The sequence below is a fragment of the Typopeltis vanoorti genome, chromosome 5 (genome assembly GCF_054136105.1).
Source record: "Typopeltis vanoorti isolate ZY-2024b chromosome 5, IOZ_Tvanoo_1.0, whole genome shotgun sequence".
Taxonomy (NCBI): domain Eukaryota; kingdom Metazoa; phylum Arthropoda; class Arachnida; order Uropygi; family Thelyphonidae; genus Typopeltis; species Typopeltis vanoorti.
Genome location: NC_143553.1, coordinates 45,032,234 through 45,059,130, shown reverse-complemented (window position 1 = coordinate 45,059,130; position 26,897 = coordinate 45,032,234). Strand labels below are relative to the sequence as shown.

Sequence of the window (26,897 nt, the reverse complement as noted above, 5' to 3'; positions counted from 1 at the left end):
AATCAGCAAAACTCTGGTCGGTCTGCATTAAAAACCGACAATTGTAAATTATATAGAAAGAAGTCTGCTATGGTACAGCGCGATTGCTAAAGAACATTTCCAAATGCTCTTTTAGCATTTGGAAACAAAACACAAGCAATATTAAAACATGTTAATTTAATTTTTTTAAAAAGAACGATATGACTTCAAATCTCAGAAAACGCTGATACGGTGTACGCCTACTGGAAATGAAAACGAGTTAGCTCCTGAAGTGTCATTTTTAACATTCCTACGGATCGTAAAATAAACATAAATCACCATAGCGTAACGATAGATTATGCGTAATACATGCCACACAGTGTCAGGAGTTATATTTACTAAGAAAAATAAAAGCAATATACCTTTCTAATGATACGGTTTCGAATCGTGTAATTATGATGAGCGAAAATATTTATCAATCACTTTTAGAAAATGTCAATGATTCATGCCTTTCAGCTGATGAATCCACATTGTTAATAAGACGCTCGTTTTTATTTGTATTAGATACATTTATTGGAAGAAAACGAAATTAAAGAAGAAGAAGAATGATGATGACAACCAGCATGAAGAATAAACATACAGGATCATTAGAAAAAACGAAACAAGTAATGCCTTTTTTTTTATTGTTTTATTTATTTATTTTTTAATTTACGGCCGAAGCAACTAAGGCTATGAAGCTCATGTGTGATGTCCGTAAATTGCATGTTTTTCTGGCCGATTTTGAGAGATGAAAATCCCGAGTTTCCGAGAGGTGAAAACCTTCCTCTCTGTATGAGACTTTCTAACTCACCTTTAATGAAAAGCCGTAATAAAGTGTCTTCGAGTCATAAACAGAACCCGAATTCGCGTCTTCCCACACCCATCGAGTAATGCCAAACACAGAAAGCGCACATTGCATGATAACACCGGAAATTTAGCAAGTAAACGTTAAATGCGGAGTTGAATCTGGCATTTAACATAGTTAATTTTATAAAATCCACTTCTAGTGATTGAAACTGTTTACAGTATCATGTGATGAAATGGGCTCTTCTCATAAAACGTCATCACTACATGCCGAAAGTCGCGGGCTGTCACGTGGTCGAATATTAAAAAGACAGTGGGAGCTGAGAGAAGAAATGATTATTTCTCTATCAAACAAAACCAGTGATTTCTTCAGGGAACACATAAAACGATATTAGATCGATTAATATCATTAAATGGAAAGATAAAAATTAGTTATAATTAAATTTTGAACCAACTAACTAAAAATAGCTGCTTTGGTTATTCAGCGATTTAATGGACCGAATGAGTGATGCACAAAAGAGGAATGAATATTACAGTTCTAACAAACGAAACCTGCCCTGATCAGCTTTCGTTTGTTGGAATTGAAATGTTGTTGAAAATTTTATTTAGATTTAATTATTATTTTTTCTCCAGCCTGGATCTAAGAAAGGTTTTTAATGGGTATCGGGTGTTTTCAATTTTAGCAGAACAGTTCTTCATTCATAGCTAGAACATCTACGAATGTTCTAGCTATGAATGTTCTAGCTAAAAACATTAGTTGGGATATCTTTTCTCAGACATAACAATGAAAAATTTTAAGAGATTATCACGTGATAACTTTGGGGTAAAAATTCATAGCAAATATTGACCTTTAACTGTAATAAAAGTGACCGCTTCAGTTTGGAACAATTTGGTAGTAAAATTACTTTACCAATTATGAAGTAATTTAATGGAAAATGTCGATTTCCGAAAAAAAGGAATCTATTGGTTCTTTTGTAAAAATCCAAAGACTTTAGAAAGGGACTGGACACTTCAACAAGTTTATATAGGTTGGTTTTGCCGCTAAAATGATTACTAAGCTGAAATGACTCAAATGAATCAAATCTGGATGATTTAAATCCACCCGTATTGGATGGATTTAAATTTATGCATAGGCAGGAATTTTAACCAATATTTTGTTAATAAAAATGATTCGACTGAAATCAAGATGCAGTGCCATAGTCGTATTGGGTATCCTTCCAAAATATTCAACTTAGTTAAAAGAATAAAAATAGAGGACAATTAGTTTTAGATATAAGTTTGAAACATTTCGCCACCTTTTTTGGCTGATCTAATAATCCAATTAAAAAAAAACTGAGATGGACTTTTCTTAGCAGTTAACTAATTTTGCTAAAATGCGATCAGCCTAAACTTAATTTAGGTGGAAGTCACCATAGCAGAAATAAGGATGGCACACACATGTTTCTCCTCCATCTCCCCCCCAGAACGTATTGAGAACATCATGGAACATGTTTTCTGCCATGTTTTGAAAGAAGGCACGGTACAAACATGTTGCATGCCCATTTTGGAAAAAAATATACGGCTCAATTAATCTGTCTTCAAAGGCACCTGCGCATGCATTGACAGAGAATTGCTGCTGATGGTTTAACTGAATACTGAATCTAGATCTCCACCCACATGCGATTGTCAGAATTAAAAATATCACTTATTAGCAAAAGATGATTCTTTTGTTAATAAGCTTGAACATGGTAGAGATGTTACATGAATAGCCAACATTGCGATTATCTTTTTCCCTGAAAGGCATAGTGGTTTTTCCTGCAGAAAATTCGGGGTTTTCATCTCTCAAAATAGGTGAGCTTACTAGAAGAAGACAGACTCAATTCACTGGCATAATCCACTGGCCTCATAGCCTCAGTTGCTTAGATCGTAATTCTTACCAAATAACCAGCATTTATCTTAAAATTTATATTGAAGTTGTAGAGACAATCTCTAGTAAACAAAACGCTGTCTCTCTTGCACAATGAAAACCAAGCTTTGGGGATGCATTCCTATTATATTCTAATATGCTATAAGCATAACATACAATTGAAACAGGCAAAGAGATTGCCATTTTGTTTCTTCTCTCGATGAACATGCGCATGAACAACTTAATTTGTGCGAATGAAGTTTCCAATCTAAAAATATCTGACATCAGTTAACTCGCGCTTGGCTGATAAGCTAAATTCACTATAAATTTCCTTCTCCTACTTTTTTCAATCCTCAGTTAAGACATTTTAAGTCAAAATTCCAACAGAACCAGAGAAAATAATTTACCATTTCACAGATCAGTAGTTAACTGATCTGTGAAATAATATAATTATTTTGTTTCTAAAATGGAATTATGGATCTATTGCTCTCAACCAACAAAATGTGCAATTCGCATCTCAAGCAGGGCAAAAGTGTTTTTGTACTTCTTCAGATGGTAGATGAATCTGATCTCCTAATGTGAATCCTCCACTCTACTTATTATGTACTTTAAGATTACGACCTTTCTTGCGGAAGTCATATAGTAAATTACAGAATTCAGTTCGATATTCTACATGTGGCTTAATCTTAACGATGGAGAAATTTTCCTTCCAGAGAATCAAATAATTAAAAAATATGCACCTGTAAACAATTAAAAGTAAGCAATTGTAGTAAATAAAAATAGATATCCGATGACAGAGAAATAGATTGGAAACTTCATTCGCACAAATTAAATTGTTCATGCGCATGTTCATCGAGAGAAGAAACAAAATGGCAATTTCTTTGCCTGTACAAATAAAAAATATATAAATTTTTCACACAGAAACACAGGCAAGTATGCCTACATGTATGATCGGAAGCCGCGATTTTATATATTTTTTATTTGTCAAACAATAGGTGCCAGTACGCATTCTTTGCTAGCACAAAAAGTTGTAAGTAGAAATGATACTGCATCTGTATGTCACGTGTTGCTGTTAATAAAGGTATGCCATACCATTGCGTTTGCATTTATTCCATTCCATAAAAATGGAATGGAATAAATGCTAAGTGGTAGCTTTTTTTTTTCCATCACAGATCAACACTTTATAGTTTACGATTGGAGTCGTAGGCTGGAGGATTTGTTGTTGTTGTTGACGTTGACGTTTCTTTGGCCAGTTCTGTAGGAATTTTCCAACCAGAAATTCCTGTTTTAACCTCATATCTCAAAAATTGACCATATATCCAGTACTGTTTCAGACATAATATGTAGTTATTGGTGTTTATGTCGAGATGACTGCATTTATTTACAGTAAAAATTTATTTACGCTAAAAGTCTTTGTCGTTGATATCGTTGAACACAACTATACAGTAATGGCTGAAGGGTGGAGACCGGTTGCTACCAATCTTAAAAAGTTAATTGGAGCTGAAGGAGCAGTATTTACACCTTCGGGAATAAAAGGACTTCATCATCATTATCAGCCATTTTCTGTCCACTGCTGGAGACGAAGGCCTCCCTCAAAGTTCTCCATTCATTTCTATCCAGATCTTTTCGATGCTATTTAAGGGATTATATTTATTTTATGTATTATTTATTTACACATGCCTGCCACACAGTGGCAGGCATGTATAATGAATTAGAAATGAATTAGAAAAAGGTTTCTAATTCATTGTAATGAATTAGAAACCTTTATGCAGATTTAAGTAAACGTCACTTAAATGCAAAATACTTGGTCATACGTCACCATGTGTTCTAGGCAACTATTTAAGAATGCTGCTGGTCAGGAATCGTCAAAAGAGTGTTGATCACAATGGGTAAAAAAGCAAATGATCTTTCGAAATTCAATAAAGTACTTATTTAGGGTGATTGCTCGCCTGGCTTTGAGCCAAAATTATGAAAACAGCAGAACTGACTGCTGTTTTCATAATTTTGAGAAACCAGCATATTCCAGGTGTTTAATCAGTTAGAAAATAATCCACATTGATTGTCTAAGAGGCGTAACTGAGGTCTAAGACAGTCTGTTAGGTTAAAAGGAGATCGCCGTCGTCTCTGAGAAGGCTTGCACAGACAAACGGAACTCTCTGTGTGCAGCAGTTGACCGAAGCATTTAATGAAGGCTGTTTCCGACCTATCTCACCGAACTAGGCGCAGGGAATTGAAGAGGATCGGTATTGACAGTCGCATACCTAATACCAAAACCACTGATTTTTACGAAGTTTCAAATTCAGTCGCCGGTATGTGTATTTTATAAACTCTTAGCAAACTTTTGCTGTTAACATTATGCAATTGCTGCACGCGTCTATCATGTAACACATTCTGTTTATCTACTTTTAATAGTATGGTCTAATTTTCAAGGTAATTTGAATTGTAATTATGTTAAGTTTTGTCATCGTACAATATCACTGTCAGTGATCATGTTTGACTGATATATCTTAAGACATCTTTGATTAACTTCCTTGATTATTAATAAAATAAAGTAAAATCAATCCTAGATCAGACTTACAATAAGAGTAAATTTAAAAACAAACAAAAAAAAAAAACTAATCATTGTAGAAAATGGACTGTACTATATATGCAGGCCTTCAGGGCTGAACTTTGTAAAAGAACACCTTGGAATGTTACTGAAGGCCTCAAAGCTATTGTACATAGGTAGATATTTCAATAAATAAACAAATGAAACAATATTGCTAAATATTATCATACATAACATTAATAATGATGATAATAGGAATAAATTAATATTTATACTATTGCTACTACTACCATTATATCTAGTAGCAGTATGTACATTTATCCAAATATGCTTTGTATTGTATATCTTTACTAATCAGAAAATATAGCATGTTAATTGTATGTCTATCCCAATGGCTTTAACAGGCCTTTAACAGGCCTTGGAAAGGCCTTTAACAGGCCTTTCCAAGCATGCTTGGATTTCGTAACCGAAGTACGAGGATAGGATGGTCACCCCTATGCCTGCAAGTATTCTTGACTGTAATCCGTGTGTGTGTTCACGGGGCCGGTTTGTCTGCTTGCGGGATGAAAAACCCCAGATAAACTGGCGGAAAAAAACCTGCTGTCCACGCTCAAGGTCGGCTAACTTGGCTATGGCTGAGGAAGATCCTTAAGCTCCTCACGTCGGCGACGGGAATCGAACCTAGGACACTCCTTCCTCAGGCATATGGCTGGCATACGGACTAATTGTATATAAATAGTGTAAATGTATGATAATAGCATATTTTTTCAAACTTTAAAAAGTAACAATTTTACTTTTAATGTATTTAAATATTAATTGTATAACTTCCAATATAAATGTTAAAAAAAAACACTATATTGTCAATGCAAATGTTATTACACATTATGATACGCTGTCCTGCTACTCGTATTAATGTCTTCACTGCACGTTCCTTAATGTGTATTTGTAATTAATATTAGTATTATTGTTATACTAAATGCAATTATTTTTATTATTAGTAGTAGTAGTATTTGAAATTATTCTCGAAGACTAATAAAAATTATGATTATTATTAAAAAAATTCAAAACATTCCATCACCCGAGATTTCAGAATTTTGAAATGCTTCATCATAAATCAATCAGTAATAAGACTGAACATTTAAAGTGTTGTTATTTGACTGCCCCTTTTTAGCTGTTCTGAAAGGCATGTGGCAGTGTGAAAATAAATCCGTAGCAGCTTGTTTTCATTAGACAACCGCTGTAATCATCTAGTGTCATGTAGCTCATTCATGACAGTGTCCTGTGTATCACACACTCTCTCTTATTCCCTTTTGCGCAATCATTTTTCCGTTATAGCAAGTCTATTCTGCTATGGTTCCGTCAGTCCTTTTACCTCTTACTTCGATCAGTTGTTTCCTGTCAAATACTCGATCTTCGCTTAATGTTTTCTGCTCTGTTGAGCGACTATCCTAAGAGTGCAACTACTTCTTCTGAGATACAGTTACCAGCCCAATTCACTCCCATTACCTTGTCTCATTCGAAGTTTACTCTGGTCATGGCTTTTTTCATTGTCTGTCTTCTAGAAAGCATCTGCTCAATGCCTTCTACATGCTGCTAATGATGTGATACTGCTAGATTTCATTTATCATGAGCTGTTTTGAATAATTAGCCACTGCGGGTACGTCAGTTACGAAGGCTTCTAGCTGATGTCTTCTGCATGCTGCTCGTGATGTGATACTGTTAGATTTTTATCTACATATGCAACAATAAACTTGAATGTTATCATAAAAAGAAGAAAACATACGATAAATTCGCAGATGTGTAAAAGTTAACTGACTTGCATTGAAATAAATAATCTAAAACAATGAAAATAATTGATCGAATAACCAAACCTGAAGGGTTACTTTATAAACGAAAGCAAGCAAACATGATAAATTAAGAACAAATCTAATGCCTTACACATTTAAAAGAAAAAACAGATATATAAATTTATGTTCATCAAAAAGACCGGAATCTAAGAATATAGAACCGACATGAGAAATGTTACATAAAAAAAAATAAATAAATAAATAAAAAGCGATACTGTTCAATTCTAGCGCGCCATCTATTGCCAATTTTAGTAATTATTTGATTACTTTAATCAAATTATTTGGAATTTGGAGCAGGTTTGTAATTACTATTTCAAGTATAAAGGTAAGAACAAGTCAATAGTAATTAATGTGCCACAAATGTAATTACTAAATGCCTTGTTTGGTCAATACTACAGTAATTAGCAAATACTGTTAGAGTACTAGTTAGTTATAGCGCCAATAATATCAAACTCGTACTGCGAAAATCAGCTTCATGAACTTGTGCTTTATTTTACTTTATTAACGTAATCACTTAACGGAAATTCTTAAGTCTAGTGCAGTGCTTCTCAACGTGGGGCGTACGCCCCACAGGGGGGGGACAATTTGAAATTATTCTCTAACGAAAAGCAGTGTAATTAGGTGAAGCAACTGCACCCCTTTTCTCAGAAATTAGAAGAAAATAGTATTTTGAAATTTCGATTAAATAACAAAAATGTAAGGAAATTAGCTCATAAAATGAGTCTCCGATGAAATTCAAAAAAAATATATATTTCGATAAGTGTTAAAAATGGATATATATTTAAGATTTTATGATATTATTAGTCTTTATAATTAAAATGTACTAGAAAAGGCAAATGCACTATTCAGATTGTATTTTAATTCTTTCCAAAAACAATTATTGTTAGAAAACTAAGGCAACTCGTAGCAAAGGTGAAGAAAGTTCTTCATGTTTAGAGATTGTACATCTCCCTGGTGACAAACGAATGTTACGTCTTTGTTGTAAATAGTAATGATATGACGTCATATTTCTTATTTTGTATGTACTATGTTAAGGATGCTGGTAGTTCTTGTAGGATATTCAGAAAATTCTCGGCGAGTATTTATTTATTGAAATACATTCATCTGAGGAATTTTTCTTAACTTCGATACTTATAACAATAGATGCGATTGTCTGTTTTCGTATCAGGCCAATAGGTTTTTGCATGAATGCTTTATGAATGATTTTAGGCAATGATTTAGTTCAAAATTTTCTATTAATTAACTTGTGCGTTGGAGATGTTTCTAGAATTATTATTATTATTATTATTTTAAGTGTTGTGGAATTTTTAATGAAAAACAGCACCTGCAATATATTCAAAATACAGGAATACGTTAAATAAATTTTGTAAGGGGTTTTTATTCTTATAGTCCTAAATATGTAAATAATTTTTGTTAACAAATAAATTGATTATTCACACATTTCCTTTATATCCAAGAATTGCTTCTTCTTCTCCTTTTCTTCAATTATTACTATTTCTACTATTACCACTAATAAAAATAATCATAAGAATTAATAAGAACTGACCAGATATTATGAAATTTAATTTTAATAAAAATGTTTTTAAAAAATAAAATTAGGTCATACTTAATTTTAAGGGTAATTAATTAAATAATGAAATCGAAGCGAATCGTATTTAAATTTTAATATAATTCATAAAATAATGAAATTCATAATATAATTCAATTCAATATAATTCAATAACATACTTCATAAAATAATTACCCAGTATTGTATATATTACATAAACAGTATTATATTTAAATATCAATATGTATGATATTTAAACATAATGCTGTTTATGTAATATATACAATACTGGGTAATTAAATACACACTCAAGCATGTTCGCCCATCATTACAAGTCAATTTCATGCATCTACCGTTCGTGGGCTTACCTTATGCAGGTTCAAACATATCAGGAACTTGCATATGTTTAAGTGCTTTGTTGTCTTGTGCAAAGTGATTACTTGCGATGCCCGGCTAGCTCCGCTGTCAATGACAACATTCTAAGAAAAGGAAAATTATGGTTTTGTTATGTCGTATGCCAATAACTAGTAAAGGAATCAAGATATACAAGCCTAATTGGAAGAGTGTTAGCGTACCTACTGTTCAGTCAGTGGCTGGAAAGTTGAAATCACGTGTTATGAAAGAATGTTGGTGAAGGTGAGATGAAATTCATTGCCCAGCGTGAAATTTTTGACCTGTATATTTGATGTCTGAAGTTGCATGGAAAAAGCTCCATTTCTAATATGTAGAGCAGGGATTCAGATTATGTAAACAATAAATAAAAAATTCATTATATATATATATATATATAATAAATAATTGGTTGACCCATGATACCAAAAACCTCAACAAGCCTATCACAATCTCATTTTCCATGTAATACAATAGAAATTAAACATTAGTGTGACAGAAGATTCTACGATAGTTAGCGAAGCGGTTTTGTACTAATTACAATAGTAAATCAAGTTTCCACCCTTTTCGCTCCTGTGGGATCTTCCCTGTTCTTAGACAAATTGTATACCTTAGTCAAAGGAAAATCCATTTCAGTTGAACACATCTTTTAGCATCCGTGGTGACATCCAACGATCAGTCCCTATTGCAGAATTCTTATTCAGTTTGTGCAGCAGCTCTAATACCTCCTCCTCATTTACCTGCGTTTCTTCACACAGTTAAGATGTAGCAGTGAACGCAATGTTGCATACATCAGATTGATAGCGTTTAGCAAAATGAACACTCAATCGCTGAACGACTTCTGCATCATTCAATTACTATCTGCATTCACCAGAGGTATTCATATTCATTCTTTATTTTACTTGCAGCATAATGATATAATTGTTTTCTGTTGTCTTTAGCTTGCAGAGCCAGTTTCTTTTCATATCCACACTTATCTTTACGTACAACAGTCGTGACAATTTTGGCCTGTTGCGTATAATATTCATAACTGACATCGTCCTTGTGCACACGGTATTCCTTCCACATCACCTTTTTCTCACGAATCTCGTGCTTAATTAGATTACACAGCCTTTATTAGAGTTTTCCCCTCCTACCCTATTTATTCTTCGAAATCTAAGGACGCATTCTGATATTGCATCATTTAGGTATTTGTCAAACGCAAGTCGAGCGCTGTCGATATTCTTCCCATTTAGCAACTGATACCATGGCGTGCGTATTATCATGATACCCCAGCATGCTTCTCAGTGTTCATAATTTTCTTCTTTGTAGTTCAGCATGCAACCTTTTCTAAATGGAATATTTATAAACTTAGCAACGAGTATTACACGATTACTGTCATGATTACAACCAATGAGTATTACATGATTACTGTCATCAACCGGAGGCAAAATTGTTACGTCTTTAGCTGAATTCCCCCCTTCCCCGACACTATAATGAAATCTAATACTCTTTGACCTCGAGTTCCTTCTGTCACATGCTGGTTGAGGATGTTGTCTCGCATCTGCTCAATAAATTCAGTTTCATTCTTCTCATGAGATTCCACAGCTACCCAATCGATGTGTAGGGTGTGTAGAGGAACGGATGCGAGTTTTTTTTATGTGTGGAGTGAGGGAAGAATGAATTCATATAACAGAGACGGCCTGCACTTGAATGCTTTTGGTATCAGGAGTGTTGAAAATTATTAATTGGTATGAGAGCTAACACAAAGTGTCATAGAAACTAAATGGAATCAATAACACAGCCAGTGACACTTTTCGTATTAATCATGTCTTCTCTTCAAGTGAAATTGCGCACATCTTTGTGTTGCAACATGGCGTTAGTAACAGGGGTGGCTCGTGCACTGCGGAACTGCAGCACCCCCAATTTTTCTCAATATATAAATATATTTATTAATTTATTTATATTTGCGTGTAATATTTAATTTTATCATCAACAATCCTGTACAATTCTCTTATTTTGTAAAAAAAAAAAAAAAAAATAATAATAATAATAATCCATCTTGTAGCACTTAGGAGGGCACTAGCGGCACTGTGTTTTCCATAGTGTCATATTGCTACGCGCGCAAGCATATGTACTTCCTACTGAGATGCGAGCTATTAGCGTAATACGGCACTGTCCGTCGCACAGTTCCACTCTTGTTTATATGTAGTTTGCGCCAGTAGTAGAGTGTTCGTAGTGCTTATCGTGTTTACTCCGTCTCTTGAAATATTTGGATATTACAATTAAAGGATTTAATTGTAATGTCCAAAAATTGTAAATCCATTCCTTTAATTACAATTAAGGGAATGGATTTTATTTTTAAGTAATTTTGAATTATACCAAACTCTTTAATATTATCGATAATAAACAATATTTTTTCATGTTTATTTTTATTTTTTAATTTTTACCATAATTTTGATATTTTATCCAAACACGTATACACTGTACTTTAAGTGTGTATGTATATTTCGAAAGTTGCAGCACCCCCACGATTTCAAGCCACGAGCCGCCACTGGTTAGTAATGACTAATGCATGTCCTGAACAGGAATCCGTCAGGTACTTCCCATTATTATTAATTCGTTTTATTCTTTTATCAAAATTTTACCGACACCTTCGTATATATTTTGTAATAATTTTCTACTCTGCTGTTTAGATGTTCGACATGAACGAAATTTTCCATTTTCTTAGTGTTAACTGCCTTTTTTAATGGCTTCTTCTTTATTATAAACAATAAACGTTCCACCATATGACCTTCGTCTTCTTATACGGAAGAACTTTCGCCTACCTGTGTACATACTGGTAAAAAGTACACAGAAAAGTGTTTATTATATTTCTATTGTTTTTTTTTATGTATTTTATGTATTCTCTATTTAACAAGATTGAATTTAATTCTAATATTTGCTTTCTCATTTTAAACTACCACTTATCACTGAATTAAAATTGATCATTATACTCGACGTTAAGTAGTTTCGTCAAATGACTAAACAAATATCGCAATGCAGACTCATGTGAATGTATAATAATCACGTGCTCTTTCTAAACGAAACACTTTTGCAGTTACAAAGATGCAAAAGTCCTACCCATTTATTATTATTATTATTATTATTATTATTATTATTATTATTATTATTATTATGAAGAGAGACCCCATCGAGGGAAGTCACATATTACACACACCAGCTATCATACTAATTCTTGAATTCATTCACACTGCTTGCACGCCTAACATCCAATGGCAATCCATTCCAATCAGGCACCACCCTATGAGAGAAAAATCTAGCCCTCACCCCCCCCCCCCTTCTTAGCGGCATTCATTCTTAGCTTCCAAGGATGCCCTTTCGTTCTTTCCCCATCCTCCATAAATTGAAAAAATTCCATCAACTGAAATTCTGTATGACCCTTTCAGAAGTTCGTAAGTCTCATTCATATCACCCATCTTTGTCCTGTTTGCTAAAGTCTGCAGTCTACAAATGCTGAATTTTAATTTTTCTTCAGAGTCAGTATATTCGACAATCCTGATATCATTTTTAACACTCTCCTTTGTACTCCCTCCAATATATGAGAATCACTACGGAAACCAGGAGACCTGCGCACAATAGTCCAAGTGAGGTCTTATCAAGGCTTTGTAAAGAGGCAAGATAACATCCTTATTATTTATTAATCTGGTATATTTGTAAATATACCAGATTAATAAATAATAAGTCTCATGATGACGGCAAAGCTTGTGATTAGAAAATTGCAGATGGCAATACAGTTTATTGTGTACGTCTGTAATACTGCAGAGCAGAAAGCAAATGGAGAAACTATTGCTCTATTCTCTCTCCAGACTAACCACCATGGCGAGCAAATCTACACAAATGGCCCCGAGTTACCGGCGTCCCTTAAATGGGACAGGGGTGCGAAGAATCCCCGGGCTCAACATGGTGCGCTCAGTAAAACTAGGAACCTGGAATGTCAGAACCTTGTATGAAGCAGGTAAGCTAAGAAATGCTATCCAAGAAATGAAAAGACTTGAAATTGGAATTTTAGGAATGAGTGAAGTTAGGTGGCCAAGATCAGGCAAACCTCAAGTCAATGACATGACAATGTATCACTCTGGAAGTTGTGAAAACAACCATCAAAACGGAGTTGGAATAATAATAAACAAAGAGATCAATAAGTCACTGTTGAGCTTCATCCCTTACTCAGATAGGGATGAAGCTCAACAGTTTGAGCTTCATCCCTATCTGAGTAAGGATGAAGTTATTAAAACTGAAAGGACAACCACTAGATGTTACTCTTATACAAGTCTATGCCCCTACTGCTGACAAGAGTGATACCGAGATTGAAGAATTTTATGATCAATTAAAAGAACTATTGAAAAATACAAAAAAGCATCATATTAACATAGTCATGGGTGATTTCAATGCTAAAGTTGGGAAAGGTAGAAGTGGAGATGTAGTTGGCGAACATGGACTGGGCACAAGAAATGAGAGAGGTGACCGTCTTTTTCAATTCTGCCAGGAAGAGGAGCTAATAATCACAAACACATGGTTTAAGCTACCACCTCGAAGATTGTATACTTGGCGATCACCACAGGATAATAATGGGAATATAGTCAGAAACCAAATTGATTACTTACTAATTAATCAACGATTTCGAAGTTCTATAAAGAGTACAAAAACCTATCCTAGTGCAGATATTGCTTCTGATCATAACCTACTGGTGGCAGAGTTAAAACTTAGACTGAAAGCTATGCTTAAGAAACATCAACAAAAAAGGTTTGATTTGGGAAAATTAAAAAACACAGAGATAAGAAGCAAATTGAGTCAAGACCTGAATCAAGAGCTAGCACTTATCAAGAATGATGACATCATGAGGGTTGATGAATCTTGGGACAAATTGAAATCTGTCTTCATAGAGAAATGTACCAATACCTTATGTCCTAATAGAGCAGTAAAAAAGAAAGATTGGATGACTGATGAAATTCTTTCTCTCATGGATCAACGCAGATCATATAAAAATCATAATCCAACAAAATATACAGAGGTTCAGAAAATTATTAAACACAAGATCAAAAAAGCAAAAGAAATCTGGATGAATGAAAAATGTAAAGAAATAGAAATTCTACAGGAAAAACATGACAATTTTAATCTACACAAAAAGATGAAAGAGACCTCAGGTATATATAAGAAAAAACAATTCTGTATCCTTCGAAACAAAAAGGGAGAAATTATATCCAAAAAGGATGACAAAATACAAGAATGGGTGAAATATATAGAAGAACTCTTTACTGATGACAGACAGAACCCAGAAAATACTTATGAACATATGGAAGGTCCATGCATTCTAATCAGAAGTAGAATGTGCATTGAACTCAGCTAAAAATGGTAAAGCCCTAGGACCAGATAGAATACCGGCAGAAATAGTAAAGTTATTAGAAGGTGACAACATTAACATATTAGTAAAGCTATTTAATAAGATCTACGATACAGGCATAATCCCTCAAGACTGGTTACAGTCGACCTTTATCATGCTACCTAAAAAAGTAAATGCGCAAACTTGTAATGACTATAGAATGATCAGCCTAATGAGTCACGTTCTCAAAATGTTTCTGAAAATAATTCAAAAAAGAATATACAGAAAATGTGAAGACACCATCAGTGATACCCAATTCGGCTTTAGAAACGGCTTGGGAACAAGAGAGGCCCTTTTCTGTTCTCAGATCTTATTTCAAAAATGTATTGACCAAAACAAGGTAATATTCATTTGCTACATCGACTTCGAGAAAGCATTTGACAAAGTCCAATATGCTAAAATGATTGTACTATTAAAAAGAATTGGATTAGACGGTAAAGACATCAGGATCATTGAAAACTTATATTGGAACCAAAAGGCATCTGTTCAAGTTGATGACATTATTACAGACTCCATTAACATCAAACGAGGAGTAAGGCAAGGATGTGTGCTGTCACCTCTTCTTTTTAACATCTACTCAGAAGCCATATTTCAAAAGGTCTTGGAAGGAAGAAAGGAAGGGATTAGTGTAAATGGTGAAATCATCAGTAACATCCGATATGCCGATGATACAGCTCTTCTGGCTGACAATATTTAGGATCTTCAAAATCTTCTGGAACTAGTGAATGAAGAGAGTGAAAAAATTGAATTAAAAATGAATATCACCAAAACTAAATTCATGGTCATAAGTAAGAAACCAATTCTTAATTTAGCACTTTCTTTAAATAGGAAACAAATAGAAAGAGTGGCAAAGTTTAAATATCTCGGATGCTGGTTAAATGAAGATTGCAATCCAGAAATGGAAATAAAAGTTATGAAATGGCAAGAAAAAATTTTCTCTTGATGAAATCAACACTGTGTAACCGCAGTTTAAACTTAGCGCTTAGAGTACGCATGGTTGAATGCTATGTATGGTCTGTACTGCTGTACGGTGCAGAAACTTGGACCTTGAAGACAACATCAATAAAAAGACTTGAAGCCTTTGAGATGTGGTTATACAGACGAATGTTAAAAATCCCATGGACAGCAAAAACGTCCAATCAGGAAATACTGAAACAAATGGGAAAATCACGTGAACTTTTAGATACCATGAAAAGAAGGAAAACTGCATATCTTGGTCACCTACTTCGTAATGAAAAATATAAGATACTTCAATTGATTATAAAAGGGAAGATAAATGGAAGAAGAGGACAAGGAAGACGAAGAAAATCTTGGCTGGCAGATATCAGACAGTGGACTGGTATGAACTCTGAGAGACTGCTCAGAATAGCTGAGAATCGCTCAAAATTTGCCAAGGTGGTCGCCGACCTCCGATAGGAGATGGCACTCAAAGAAGAAGAATATACCAGATTAATAAATCTGGTATATTTACAAATATACCAGATTTATAAATATACCAGATTAATAAATCTGGTATATTTAAGGTTCTGATTATTAAAATAATCAGAACCTTAAAAACGGAAGAAATGAACTTTAATACAAACTACAGATAGTTCCACAGCAACAGCTAGCTGATCTTGTACACGCGATATGTGTTTCACTCACGTTCGATACTATTTTATTTGTAGTTATTCTAGTCATTCTTGTCAGTTTGCAGTTATGCATAATTGTGAGATTGTTTAAACCTCTATGTAAGCCCTGAAGATGCCAACAGATAAGTGTGGCGAAACTAGTTGGTTCAGTTAATAAAATTGATCAACACTTGATCGGTAAACCAAAAAATATTGTTATTTACTAATTTATGATCAAGAAAATAACCTTCATGATGAATCTGGTATATTTATTTATTAATTATAATTAATAAAAACAATTAATTACGTTATATTTATTAATTCTAGATTTAGAAATTATAGGAACCCTGGAGTATACCGACTTGTAAACGAAGTTTATCAGATGTTAATTGGAGCAATGACAACTATTTTGATTGTGAATAAAACAAGAAAGTACCTAGCCAGAAAACTGTTTCTGAATTATGTTGACATCGCTGTTTTAATGAAAAGGTATACTCTTTTCCACACCACCTCAGAGGTGGAGTATTAAGCGCGCTTTTTTAACGTGGTATCTCCAGTAGGCCTAATTCACGATTTCGTAGTAGCAGGAGTGGATAAAATTTTAAATATATTAATTTATTTTGTGTCAAAAGTGGTGAATATCATTTTTATATCAAGAAGAAAAAATTATATTATTAATATAAAGACTGATTAGCAATGGACCAAGGACTGATCCCAGGAGTGCACCGCTGGTCACTTTAAATCTTGTAGACTCACAGACATCCCCTATAACACAGTAGTGAGCTATGGAAATTTATTAATACAGCTTGTGTACAAATTCCAATCAAAAAGTATGAGAGGACAATCAACCTCTAAAGGCTATCATTTTCAAACATATATTTCATGATCTAAACATGAAATATTTCCACACAATCAATTGTATTAATTTATTTTACATAAGAAAATTATTTTTTAACTATCAAAATATAATAAGAATGAAATCTTTTATAAAACATTTGATTGGCTACTGGTTTTATCATACGATTGGCTACCAGAATGGAGAAGGGAAAGATAGCGCATGCGCTTATTTTATTTTCAAACTTGGGCGCATTCGTTATAGAGGGGTTGTAACAATAATTCCAAATAATCTATACACTGCCGAATAGACTGATTTTTGTTAGGGTACCGTATGGGTTTGTCGCTTAATATGTTTCAAAATTTTTTTTTTCTTTTTAAATATAAAAAAGTAAACAAGAATAACAAGGGACTGACTCGCAAATTTGCGAAAAATTTAACAAAGGGCTCGCGTGAGCCCCCGCGAGCCCCTTATAGTTCACCACTGCCTATACTTCTATTTGATATCTCTCACTCAGCCATCCTCATCCAAAAGAATATTTTCTCTTCCAATCCTATTGACCAGAAGGCCACAGGAGACAGGCAACACATTGTTCTAGGAAAGAAGGAAGTGATTTGCCTTGATCATTTTTCAGGGGTCAAATGAATCGGAATTATTGTATCAGGAAACCGCCTCTTGTTTTCAGCGATCATAGTAACGCAATTTTTGTTGTGTTATCTAAAAAGCCCATTTTATCACCTTATTCGACATTAAAAAAATTCGAAAAGACTATTCAGTTCATCATAAATATCAAGCGCGTGCTGTGCAATATAATAATAAACTGAACAGAGGAAAACCTTTTGATTTAGAAATCATCTCGGGAGGAAGGAAAGAAAATTACTCTTCCCAAGAAATTCTACTCTTGTTTTAATCCTTCTCTATTGAGACCATGCTCCCAAATTAAGCAGACTCTCCCCTCCCCTTTCAAAGTATCTTTCTACCTAATAAATTAATAGGAAGGTTTTTTTTTTTCCTAATTTATTTCAGAGAAATTTCCTAAGAATGATTTCGTATTTATTACTATTACATATGAATACTTCCGAAATCGCTTTCTAACTTGATTGAATCATTTTTCATGATTTCCAAACGGTAGGAAATGATGATAGTAATAATTTAAATATTCATTCATTTCCCACCATGTTGAAAAAAGGGCATAAGAAAGCTTTCCACAGCATTCCCAGTAATTGTCTCGGTACTGGACTACTTAAACGCACTCAACCACAGGTTTCTATTGAAATATTTTCTCCACGTTGATGTTGCCTTCTAAACTTCTTCATTTGAGTAGAATAAATTTCAAAATAATTCATTGGCTAATTCAATAGCAAATGCAAGAACTGCTCATCCGTTTTGTTTAATTTTGAAAAGTTTTAAAAGCACATTTCACTTTATTTGTTGATATTATGTCATCGGAAGTGGATTATATCTAGCGTATGCTCATAAAACGAAATGCGAAAATAACTTTAAAAAAAAAAAAACAGAATTTTTGCCAACTGGTCAATTTAATAAATTTGCATCGTTTAGAATTAAAGACATCAATGGATTGTATTTTAAATAATACAATTATTTTATTAAAAACATTATTATTACTACTACTACTACTACTACTACTACTACTACTACTAATAATAATAATAATAATAATAAATTGTTAATAATAACAATAAACACTGCAGAGTTGACATGAGTGAGAAGAAAACTACACCAACCTTACTTGCATTAAAAATGGCCGAATGATATTTAATACAAAATTCGAAACACAAAATTAATATAAGAATAAATGAATGTAATATTTTCAAATTTTTCTTAAAATTTTTATACAAATCTTAATAAATTATTTATTGGATTGAAATTTAAGTACTTAGAATTTTCTTTGAATTATTTTATAAAACAAATTATAATCAAATCTTACCAATTGCAGTTTTCCATATATTTCCTTAAAGAATGGAGTAGAACGATCAGTTGTATTTTACTCCTTTATATTCCTTTAAATGTATCAAGTGATCTGAGCAATTCTTGCTCCGATTATATTTTCAACTAGATACAGTATGTGGAGTCAACCTCTCAGGAATCTTCGAAAATAGATATCGTATATTATATATAAAGGTTATAATCCACTAAGTGGACTGGTGCCATAGGCTAGAAATTTACAAGATTAGTTTTTTAATATTTTGTCATTTTTTTAATTGTTATATAAAATGAATAAGATTCAAACTTACTGACTGTAGTTTCCATATATTTTCTTAAAATACTTGGTGTTAAAAGTGATATGAGTAAGAATGAAACGGTGGAAAATGTAGAAAATGACCAGATGGTAGATGCGTGATAGCGCACGTACATGAAGTTTCCACTGAATCTAATTTGAGGAGATTGAGAGCTGGAGAAACACCTCGCGGATGGTATAACACAAAATTAAGAGAAGGAGGGGAAGATCGGATTTTGTATGGCGATTCGAGTGTTTGAGAAGGGTGTGATGAAATCGTATTTTCCTGGTGCTAAGATTAGGGATGATAGTGATGACGTAAGGATGAAGAGCGTGAAGGTGAAAGGGGTCATTTTGATGGTAGAAGTGATTGAAAGTGACAAGAGTGGTATGCAAGATCACATCAAAGAGTTGCTGATGCATGCGAAAAAAGAAGAGCTATGAATTAGCACTTCTTTTTTCGCATGCATCAGCTGCAGTGTTTTTCGCATCAGCTACAGTGTGATAAAAGTTAACTGAGAAAAAAAAGTAATGATCGCGAATAAGTCATTGGAAGATGTGTAGGAGGAATGGTGTGGATGTGTAGAGTGACTTTGATGGAAGGAAGGAGTTGTTATACAAGGCGGATGGCTTGCATTTGAATGGATTTGGGATCAAAAGTCTTTGGAAAATGTTGTTCATTGAGAGTTTGGAAGTTCAGAGTCAGGAACGGTAGAATGTCTAGAGGGGGGGGGGAATGAAGGTTAGCAGCGGTCCAGGCAACCTAGAGATTAGTAAGTGGGAGAGTGATCACATGACTCCAAATGTAGCACCCCAGGTTCTTAACTTGATTGGATTAAATAACACAAGGTTCAAAGAAGGTTGTGGGATTAAGAGGTGTTGTAGCTTATGTATACTAATGCCACAAGTAATCGAAATAAGGGTGAGGAGTGTTTGGCATGGGTTAGCCAAACATAGCCAAAAGTGAGGCTTGGTTGACCGAAGATGATATAGTCATAGGAAAAGAATGCAAAGGATATAGTATCTTCAGAGGATAGAAAGAACAAAATGTGGAAAGGGTGGGTTTACTAATAAGAGCTGACGAACTAAAGCCACATCAGGAGGACGGGAATAGAGGAGAGTTCGTTTGGTGTGGGACATAGTGCAGCAGGACGAAATATACAATTGATTGCTGCCATAATGCGGTGGATATATGGGAGAATGTAAATGACATGTTAGCATGATGAGTACAGGTCGAGTAATAATTATGGGGATTTCAACTATTGGGACATAGATTGGGAAAGGGAATGGTCATAAGGATGCAAGAAAATGGAATTGATGCATGTGCTGAGAGATAATTTCCTGAAGCAGCATGTAAAGGAGAGACACGAAGTTTGACAGTGCTGTATCTGATCGAGGCATCAGCGAACTTAACAGTCACCAATCTACGGTACACGTTAATGAGATATACAAGATTTACTTATTCTAAATAACCCTGTCTATCACGCGTGCTTATTAAACAAAGAAGTTGAATAAATTAAATCAGTATGATTAGTAAAAAAATTGAAAAATATGACTTATCTTTCAACAGCGTTACGAACCAACGACGTTTACCAAATATCCTCGATCGCAAAAGCATGATTAGTTCTTTCTCTTTTTAGGCATATACTTCTGCTTTCCTACTATTAAATCACGTCCATTTCATTATTAATTCTAAAAAAATGATGCAACTAATTTCAATATAATTTTCATTCTATTAAAAATATACTTTGAAAACATACAAAGATGAACTCCGAAAGAATGAAAAGAATTATGGGTTAACCGAATATTTCACTCAATAGTCGTTCACTCTTCGCAGGCTTCTCATTCTAAGAGTTTGTTTGTCTGCTTGAGAGTCAGAATTTAGAAATTATAGAAATATTTCAGAAATGGAGAAAATGTCAAGGTTGATTTTTTTAAGTTGAACTTGAAAACCAGAGTAATGAACTCATATAAGAAGCGTGTGCGTTGGATCTGTCTGAAGAGCAATCGCATGTTGTTTTCAAAGGAAGGCCGACTGCTAGAAATGTTATAAGAACACTGCTCGTTTCTGTTACCTTCGTTATTTCTGTCTGTATGCTTAATGAATTTAAGGTTATAAAATATGTGCATTTTAAATGAGCATTTTCATTTGGTGAATTACTGACAGAAAAGAAGAAAAAAATGTGTGTGTGTGTGTGTATGTGTGTGTACAGAGATTTTTCACTTGGTAACAAATTTAGTTAAACTCGACAAAAAATTATATTCCTGGTTTCATCCTTTATCCAAGTGTAAGCGTGAAGTATCTTCACGATTGGGATAATTGTAAACAGGAACTCATGACTTCCCACCAATTTCCTTAGTATCCCATAATGCAAGACACACTTCCTTTCGGGCGTACATAATGCTATGTATTATGGGAGGCCACTACTAAGATATGACTTCTGCACTATTCAACCTTGCCATCTCTTCATCTAGCTCCACTGACAAAATCTCAATAAAAGTCTAAATCGGTCTGGATAGTGGCTCTCCCATAATGTGAGCGTTATGGGAGGGTGTGTGTGTGTGTGTGTGTGTGTGTGTGTGTGTGTGTGTGTGTGTGTGTGTGTTGATATTTCAAGCAATATTTAACCTATTCAGTTGAGATTCTTGAATTTGTTTAGAATTTTGTACCATTATAGACAATCTATTATAGAAAATGAATTGTGAAATAAAAAATAACATAAAAATATATCTACACTCTCTGATCAAAAGTATCCCGACACCCTCTGTAATTCGTAACTAACGTCTAGATATCACTACGACCTCACAGGTATAAAAAGGGGCACGAATCTGTGTGTTATTCAGTGATAAAAAGTACGAGCAGAATAGGTAGTTCAAGGGAGCTCAGTGACTTCGAATGTGGACTAGTTATTGGTTGCCACATCAGTAAGAAATCTCTCAGAGACATTTCAACCCTTCTCAAGTTGCCCAAGTCAACAGTTGGTGACATGATTGTGAAGTGGAAATGTGAAGGCACAACCGCAACAAAACCACGGTCAGGTAGCCGCGTTTCATGACAGACAGGGACCGTCGAGCGTTGAAGAAGGTGGTTTGTGGAAATCGCCAGACATCGAGTGAAACAATCACCCGGGATTTCTGCAGTGCTACTGACTGTCCGTCGAGAGTTAAGAGGAATGTGGTTCCATGGTCAAGCATCTGCCCATAAACCAAACATTTCTCCTGTAAACGCTAAGCGCCGCCTGCAGTGGTGTAAAGATCGACGCCACGGGACAGTGGACAACTGGAAACGTGTGATTTGGAGTGATGAGTTACGCTTTATCCGATGGGAGGGTCCGATTATCCGATTTATCCGATTCCTGCAAGCGTGTGAAGTGAAATTTGAAGGAGGTGACGTTACAGTGTGGGGGTGTTTTTCATGGAATGGACTTGGTCCTCTCGTAACACTACACGGAAATCTAAATGCGGAAGGGTACAAGGACATTTTGACCCATTGCGTACTGTTTACGATACAAGATCAATTCGGTGATGACTGTTTTCTGTATCAGCATGACAATGCTACCTGCCATAAAACAAGGTGTGTGACGGAATGGTTTGTGGACAATAACGTTCCAGAAATGGGCTGGCCGGCCCAGAGCTCTGACCTGAATTCCATAGAACACCTTTGGGATGAAATAGAAAGCCGACTTCGCTCCAGACCCCAACAACCAATATCACGAACTGCTCTGGCTTCAGCTCTTCAGGAAGAATGGACTGTTATTCCTCCAGAGACTTTCCGACACCTGGTAGAAAGTCTTCCCGGTTGAGTTAGAGCTGTCATAGAAGCAGGGCCGTCGCCAGATTAGATCGCGCCCTGAGGCAAACAATTAAATATCGCCCCTCATGGATTTTAAGACAAAAATATACGATAAACTCCAATTGCAATTTTGTTTTCATTACAAGAGAAACATTAATGCAAAACGATTACAAAATAATATGAATTAAATGCTTGCTCTGCAGGGATATCGCACAATAAATCTATTTACAAGCTCTTCTAAATTTAAATTATAAGCTATGTCCGCCTCTATCGATATAGTTGCTAGACCAACTGTTAGCGTAGCGACGGCGCCTACCGCAATATCGAGCGCCCTTATTAAGCCGCGCCGTGAGGTAGGCTGCCTCTATGCTGCACCCTGTCGAGGGTACTGAATAGAAGCAAAGGGTGGATCCACCCGGTATTAATTGTCCACTACTGGAAAGTGTGTCAGAGGGAAAGTCTGATTATAGTTTCGAGTAGATGTCCGGTTACTTTTGATCAGATAGTGTGTAAAAACTTGGCTATCTCTAATTTTTAAACCTTCGCTGCAATGAAACAATCACTAGCTTGGCAACTCTTGTTCAGATGATTACTATAATTTTTCGATACTTAAAATTTCAATTCTTATATTGTGGCGCCATCTATGGAGGTATATTATAATATAATTCATATTTTTGTACATTATATATATATATATATATATATATATTCTATATGTATACATGACTTGATTAAACAATTAAGTAATGGATTAGAAGCCGTCATTAAAAAAGGGTGCGTTTCCTGAGAACACTTTTACATAATGCTGTCATTTATTATAAAAACATTGAGACTTTGATTTTAATAAAATGCATAAGCACCTATTAGATTTCAAGTTTCCAAATGTTATTTCTCTGCACTGGTAGTATTGACTGAACCATTTCTGATTAGAAATTCTATTTCTAATCCTTGCAAAAAATACTCAAGAGAAAAACTGTCTTGTCAGTTAAAGAAAAAAGTTCCCCCCTCTCCTCCCCTTCAATTTGTCCATTCACACAAGAAGAAACATTCAGAAGTCCATTGAGTGAAATGGAATTAAGTTATGTTTGGAGACAGTCATTAACTTCAGACAGGCTAAATGAATGTCCATTCAATACCATTTTATAATAATAGCACACTTATTATGAAAATGGCAAAATGAATCAAAATGAAAAAAAAAATATATATTTAATTCTGGCTGGATAAAATTTTATTTAAGATCTTGACTGAAATTTGTCCAGTTATCTTAGTTTTGCTTTCACCCAATGTATTAAGAAAGTTGAACAGAAGAAAATTGTATGCAGCATGCGTGCCAAAATCAGCTCAGATAAGAATGCTATCACGAAAAGAACGATGTCTATGAGTGCATTCGAAAAATTAATGTATGAAAAATTAATGTATGAAAATTTAATTTCCATTTAAGCCTCATACTCAAGTGCATTGATTCGCACGTTTCGTTCTTTACAAGATGGAGGGTGGGGGGAGGCATAGTTATTTAAATACTGATAATCACATTTTCATTTAAAAAAAATCTATGAATGCCTTTAGTTTCCAAAGGAAGTAATTGAGGGCGTTTAAGCTCTAACTAACGTTTTCTTAAAGATCGATGGTCAGGAATTCTCCACTTTTAGCCATTAGATAGTTCAGATAAGAATGCTATCATTCTTATCTGAAGTAGCAATGACTCAAAAGCATCCGAGAAGGAGGGAGTATGGCAACACCATATGATCATCTACTTCCGCATTGTTTCTCCTAAGGTTGTACATTACTGTCTGAAATAATGCGAGATCCACAGTCGATTTTCTTGACTTGCATTAAAATACCGAGTTTTCAGGAGAAAAAAACTTTACTTGTCGTGGTAAAGATCAACTAACTCGGGAACGAGTTGAACGAAGGCCTACAAAAAAGTTCCTATAGTCAGCGAAATTTTGCCAAAAGAAACGGTCTTTCTTTTGGCAAACTAGAGCTTTTAAAGTGAAATGTAGCCCTCTGGAAATAGCATTTCCAGAGGGCTACACATTTAACTAATACCTGTACAACAATTGCTGATCTGCTTCTTTTATTTAATCTGACTAATAATTATACAAAATGTTTTCACAATAAAAATTAAAAAGCATTCATTGTTATGTTATAGACAATACAAAGAGATGTGTGAGAGAGAGAGAGAGAGAGAGAGAGAGAGAAATTGGGAGCAGAATGGCTTAAAAACAAAATACAAATTCATAAAATTCTGCCTAAAAGATGATATAGAATATCTTATTTTTTTTAATGACTGGAAACTTGTCCAATGAACCGTTTCTGGAAGATTTGTTGAATGAAACATGGAACTAGGAACTGTCATTGAGAGATTCCAGATGGAAAGTAGTGTGTGTGTGTGTAAATTAAAGATGCGAAGAAATTATATTCTTGGTTATAATCCTTGGTTTTAATCCTTTATACAATACTTTGCGCATGAAATATCTTCACTGCTGAGCTACTTGTATATAGAGGCTAATGACTTCACATCATCAATCCAATTCACATCATTAATCAGATGTGATACCTTTTGAGTGTTCTAATTCAACCTTGGTATCACTTCTGGGTCTGGCTCCCACTGATGAGATCTCAATAAAGGTCGAAACCGGTCTGGATAGTGGCCCTTCCCATTATATGTAGTATTATACATATCCGAAAGGGTCTGTGTTTTGCATTATGGGATACATGCTAAGGCATTTGATGTGAAGTCATTAGCCTCTGTGTACAAGTAGTTCAGTTGTGAAGATATTTCATGCGCAAAACATTGTTTTGCTTACTTTGATAAAAGATTAAAACCAAAACCAAAATTTCTTGGCATCTTTAATGTATAGTAGAACCAAGTTTAAAAAAAAAAAACTTTCAACATATATATATATATATATATACACACACAGTATATACATTGCTTGGAAAGAAGTCTGAGGTCAAACCAGGATAAACAGATCACCATATCATACCACCACCACCACCTCTGAATATCATATTTCGGGTTACGCACTCTGGTAAGAGACATTCTCAGGGCATCAGCCACATCCGTAATTCGTCGCTCATAACACAACTTTCCATGTTTCCACGTACAACTGTATACGCTCTTTGCCCACTGATTCTGCACAAGTAAGCTGCATGTTGGTTCGAGTAATGATGTGGGGCTGGCACAACGCGGTCCTACCACGGAAACCCATGTTGTGAGCCTTGGTTCTGAATGTTTTTGTGCAGATTCGTGTTCCAGTCGATGCTCGGAACTCTACATGTCGACCAAGGAATGGCGGTTTTCACATATTATCCCTCATAGCAGCTTACAGCGATGTTTGGTGAGTGTGGTGGGTCGTCTACTGCAGGTAGTGTCGTGACGTTCTTTCCTTCATGTTCGAATTCGCCATCTTGTTATAAGTCACTTTCATATAAAAAAAAACAACTAATTGTAAATTGATCACTAATCTAAGGGTAGAGAAATTTCTATTATACTGCGCCACTCTATCCTTAGATTAGTCTATATAAAATAGCAGGATCAATTCATAATTAGTTAGCAGTCTCTTTATTCATACTGGCCGAAGTATTTATTTTCCACTTGGGATTCCCGCATGATTCGAATTTTTGTGAACGGTGCAATAAAAAGGAATTCAGGCAAACACAATAATTAGATTAACAAAATGAAACATTTAATATAAGCTATATAACACATACCTAAATTTTACTTGTAATTTTAGACAATAGAATCAAGTTAAACATTAGGTCAAGTCAATCACATTAGTTCAATTTTCCAAACCTTCACATAACCTTCTCAGTTTCTGAGTCACAAAGTTCCTACACTTAATTAAACATAATAGAACTTCCTATCTAACCAGTTTCCACACATTTTTCAGCCATGCTATAAGTTTCGCACGCACTAATAGCTGTAAATATCTCTCAAGCAATTCTTATCTTTGATTCTCAATTTCGAAGAATTTC

The 26,897-nt window shown here is 34.5% G+C and overlaps 1 protein-coding gene across 1 annotated transcript in view; it reads left to right on the top strand.

Annotated features, from left to right (window-relative positions):
- Positions 1 to 548: 548 nt before the first annotated feature.
- Vps24 (vacuolar protein sorting 24) overlaps positions 549 to 26,897 on the top strand; it is a 110,376-nt gene continuing 84,027 nt past the window's right edge. The window contains exon 1 of the mRNA XM_090392393.1: positions 549 to 623. Within this exon, the coding sequence (XP_090248519.1) occupies positions 564 to 623 (60 nt within the window). The 5' untranslated portion in view covers positions 549 to 563. The remainder of the gene's footprint in view (positions 624 to 26,897) is intronic.